A 4,031-nucleotide genomic window follows, 5' to 3' on the forward strand; every position below is an offset into this window, starting at 1 on the left:
TAGTAACCCCATTGCACTGCCACGCTTGCGACGTGTTCTTTTCCTGATTTCTAGGTCGATATTGCGCGTCTGGGGGAGTGCAAGGGCGTAATGCAAGCTTTTAAAGAACCTGTTCTGGAATCAAATGAATGTAGGCCAAACCGCAGCGAACGCGGATATAATATTAGAGGATGTAACTGATTCCTTCCAAGCAGCATCAAATAGCTGCCAAAAAGACCTCTTTGTAGTGCGTACAAATCCCATACCGGTTCTCATTCGCTCATTCAAATGCTTAGAATATGATTTGCTCAATGGTCCAAATATCCCAACATCTAGCGGTTGTAATCGGTGTGTAGAGTGGGGAGGAAAGACAGCAAGTAAAATTTTATGCTGAGCCGCGTAATTGATGAATGCCATATTAACATGGGATGAGTGGCCATCTAATATAAGAAGCCTGTATCCACGCCCTGCTTTCTTTTTTGTATGAGGTTCAAAGATCTTCTTTAACCACATTAACCCATATTCATCATTGCTCCATCCATTCTCTGAAGCAGCAAAGTAGACCTGATCCTTTTTGCTATCAAAATCTTCCAGCCAAGTATCTTGCATATCCCTTGATTCCCCTTGATATATGAGAGCAGGTGGGAGTGAGGTTCCATCGGCGCAAATTGAGGCAAGTAGTGGAATGAATTCGCGGCTGCCATCCTGGCTGGCACCTATTGTACGGCCGGATTTGAGCGCATTAATTGATACAATACGCTTGAGGGTGTGGATGAAGCCCAATAGGAATCCTTTTTCATCGAAGTTGTAGATATTCCCAGGTTCAATATTGTATTTAGTGATCTTTTCCTGTAGCTGCAAATCAACAATAAATTAGCAAGATAAAAGTAAGAAAAGCAGTAGAGAAAAGCAATATATACAAGATCAAAATAATGCTTAAAGTATGTAGAATTGTCCGCAATCTTGCGTTTTTGGTCGATATTTCGCAGGTAAACTGACTTGATTACATCCTTGTGGCGTTGACAGAACCTTGCCACCCAGTTGGCTCCAATAGGTTCTTTTAATATCTCAACAACAAGATTATGAAGGATTTGGGGCGTACAAGGGAAACCGCGATCTGCCAATCGATTGATATGAAAAAGGAGTCGATTTTCTTGCGAATCTGTGAGGATTTTGCGGTGGATAGAGGTTGCTTCCTTTCTTGACGTTTGAACACCTCTATAGCGCCGTGAGAGTGTATAACGACTGATTCCATATTTCTCAGCGGTCACAGTGTAATTAGGAACCAATTGGGCATTCAAATCATCAATCGCGGACAATATAACTGCCTCGTGGTGCATCTTGTGGGTGTTTGAAGATGGATGAAAAAATGAGGATTGGGTGGGCGTTGAGTGTAGACGGGTTGAGTGGTTGATTACGTTACGTTAAATAAAATTAAAATTGTAAATAATATAAAGTTAAAAATCTTATTTGAATTTTAAATTACTGTTAAAATATATCATCATTTAAAATTAAATCAAATACTTAACTCTTTATAATTTATTTACAATGCACAATGCCCACGCCAAGTTGGTCCTGTTTGACCGACACAATTATGACACCGTGGATCTTGTCGTAGACAATCACTATTTAAACGGCAATTAAGTGTAGCACACATTATTTTACGTGCTAACAAATTAGGTTTCTCCGATTTTATGTTTGATGACTCGGAGTCACTCATTGACCTTCCAGATAAAATAGATGCCATAGTATGCTCAGAAGGATTCCAAATCTCATCTTTTTCAATTGAAGAAAGATTGTTTTCCCAGAATGCTGCTCGATCTTTTTCAGATTCTGGTGAATATTTTCTGCTTATAAGTGTAAAATCCTCAGCAGATAATAATTTATAATCAATCACTTTATTATTGCTATCAAAGGATCGTAAAATTCCTTTATCATTCAAATGTAAATATCCATCAATATCAGTTTTGATATTATTTCCAAGTGATATAAATTTCTCATCAGCTAATATTTGTGGTTGCTATAAATTATTGAAAAATAATATGATTAGCTAGGAAAATTTTTAAATAAAATTTAAATAGAAAATTGAAATACACTTACTAATGTTCCTTGAGCTGCTACATACAAACAAATAATTAAGTCGATAATAACTAATGTATAAAAATACATATTGAAATATTCAAAATAAAGATAATTTATAAAAAAATAAAGATAATTAGTTTTTATTTATTGTAGTATATATACTTCTATAAATTTTATAGATTCATAATCTATAGAAGGAAGAATCTTTTATATTTAATACTTTCATAAAATTCTCCTCTTGACCGGGTTTAAATGTAAAGTTATTATAATATTTTAATCAATATTAAAGTTTAATTTTAAAAATTTTTATAAACTCGGTTTTCAAAAAGAAATTTATAAAATTAAAGCTTATAGATTACAGTTATTTTCAATATATTATATCATTATAAAGTACAAGAAAAAAAGCTGGATTATTATCAGTGTTATATTGATAATAAAAGAAACGAATCAATCACCGTTAATAGTAAGAATAAAAATTACTAAATATTTAAAATAGCTAGAAAAATATTTTATCTAACACTTTTCTATAATAATGAGCCGTTAAAAAAATGTGATAATAACTTATAAGTATAAATATTAAACAAGGCTGATATAAAACCAACCGTTTTATATCCTTTTTAACCTTTATATAAATAATACTTTCATTAACTAAAAAAAGCTTATTTATAACCCCATATTTAGATTTTAGTATTTAAACTTTATATTTTAATTTTATACATTTATATTTAAATAACTATATCTATAGTAAAATAATATGATATTGTTATTAAACCTTTAATATCAATAAGATTTTTATCAAATATAAGATAAATTAGATTTTTATATAATACTCTGAGCTTATTCACTAAATAGTCTAAATTAAAAGATAATAGTACTATTATAAATTAAAATTTATAAATCAAATATAGCTAAAATCAACTATCCCCTCGTCTGGCCGCGAGGACACAATTAGCGTATTACTATTAGTGTAACAACTAAGCTGTTAGCTCTGAAGTACCAACCAATAATTTCTCATACTAAATTCTATGTAATCTGATTTGTTGATACCACTCCACTATCTCGCGTTTTCTGCTCTACGCGTTCTACAACCTTGGAATCTTCTCATCTTGATCCATATTCATATCCACCGTGGATGCGATCACCCCCTGGCCACCCTGCCCACCCTGCCCACCCTGGGATAGAAATATGACCTCTACAGGTGATTTCCAATTCTTCAATGCTTCTTTTAATCAGATTGACTGATTTATTTATTAGACAGTACAAAAACAGGTGTAAAGTGAAAGCGATCTGTCAGTGCACTTCTAGCAGACATTCCACCTCTGAAGAGTATTAGATTCAAATTCATGGAATCTCCTCATCGCTCTCCAACTGCCAATCTGCCCAATATTGATCCGCGGAATTCATACACCCTATTCTCTCTCTATATCTCAGAGTCTGATATTCAGAATATTGCCTGTTCCACCAATGCCTACGCGGAGATACAGATATCAAGGAATTCAGCCATCAATCCACGGGAATGGCAGCCAACTACTTCTACAGAAATCAAGGTATTTCTTGGGCAGATTATCTATATGGGAGTACATAAATCTCCGGCAATTGGAGATTATTGGAACAGAAATGATGTTCAGGGGCCAGTTCATTCATCAAGACTTCATATGGGACAAAAGCAATTCGAGCAGATCAAGAGATATATTCATATATCTAACCCTCGCAGGCCGGAATCCTCCTCCTTTATACAGAAGCTAGAGCCTTTATACTTCAACTTCCATGCAGCATGCTGGAAATACTACAACCCAGGTTCAAATCTCTCCATTGATGAGATGATGATTCGGTTCTTTGGACGGTTCAAATACACAGTTAAGATGCCTCAGAAACCAATCAAGCAGGGATATAAGGTCTTTGGACTAGGAGAACAGGGCTTATCTTTGGACTTTCTCCATGTCTAATGATAATCTCCGCATAAGTACGAT

General features: G+C 34.2%; 2 protein-coding genes across 2 annotated transcripts; one reads left to right on the top strand and one right to left on the bottom strand.

Annotated features, from left to right (window-relative positions):
- Positions 1–120: 120 nt before the first annotated feature.
- HCAG_09155 (predicted protein) lies at positions 121–1,319 on the bottom strand (the record flags this gene model as incomplete). Its single annotated transcript, XM_001535866.1, has 2 exons — positions 121–834; positions 900–1,319. The coding sequence occupies 2 exons, from the start codon at positions 1,317–1,319 to the stop codon at positions 121–123; spliced, it is 1,134 nt and encodes a 377-aa protein (XP_001535916.1).
- A 2,085-nt stretch (positions 1,320–3,404) lies between these two features.
- Positions 3,405–4,007, top strand: HCAG_09156 (predicted protein; the record flags this gene model as incomplete). The annotated part of the gene is made up of 2 exons (XM_001535867.1): positions 3,405–3,608; positions 3,801–4,007. The coding sequence occupies 2 exons, from the start codon at positions 3,405–3,407 to the stop codon at positions 4,005–4,007; spliced, it is 411 nt and encodes a 136-aa protein (XP_001535917.1).
- Between the last annotated feature and the right edge of the window lie 24 nt (positions 4,008–4,031).

This window comes from Histoplasma capsulatum, genomic scaffold (assembly GCF_000149585.1).
Source record: "Histoplasma capsulatum NAm1 scaffold_31 genomic scaffold, whole genome shotgun sequence".
Taxonomy (NCBI): Eukaryota; Fungi; Ascomycota; class Eurotiomycetes; order Onygenales; family Ajellomycetaceae; genus Histoplasma; species Histoplasma mississippiense.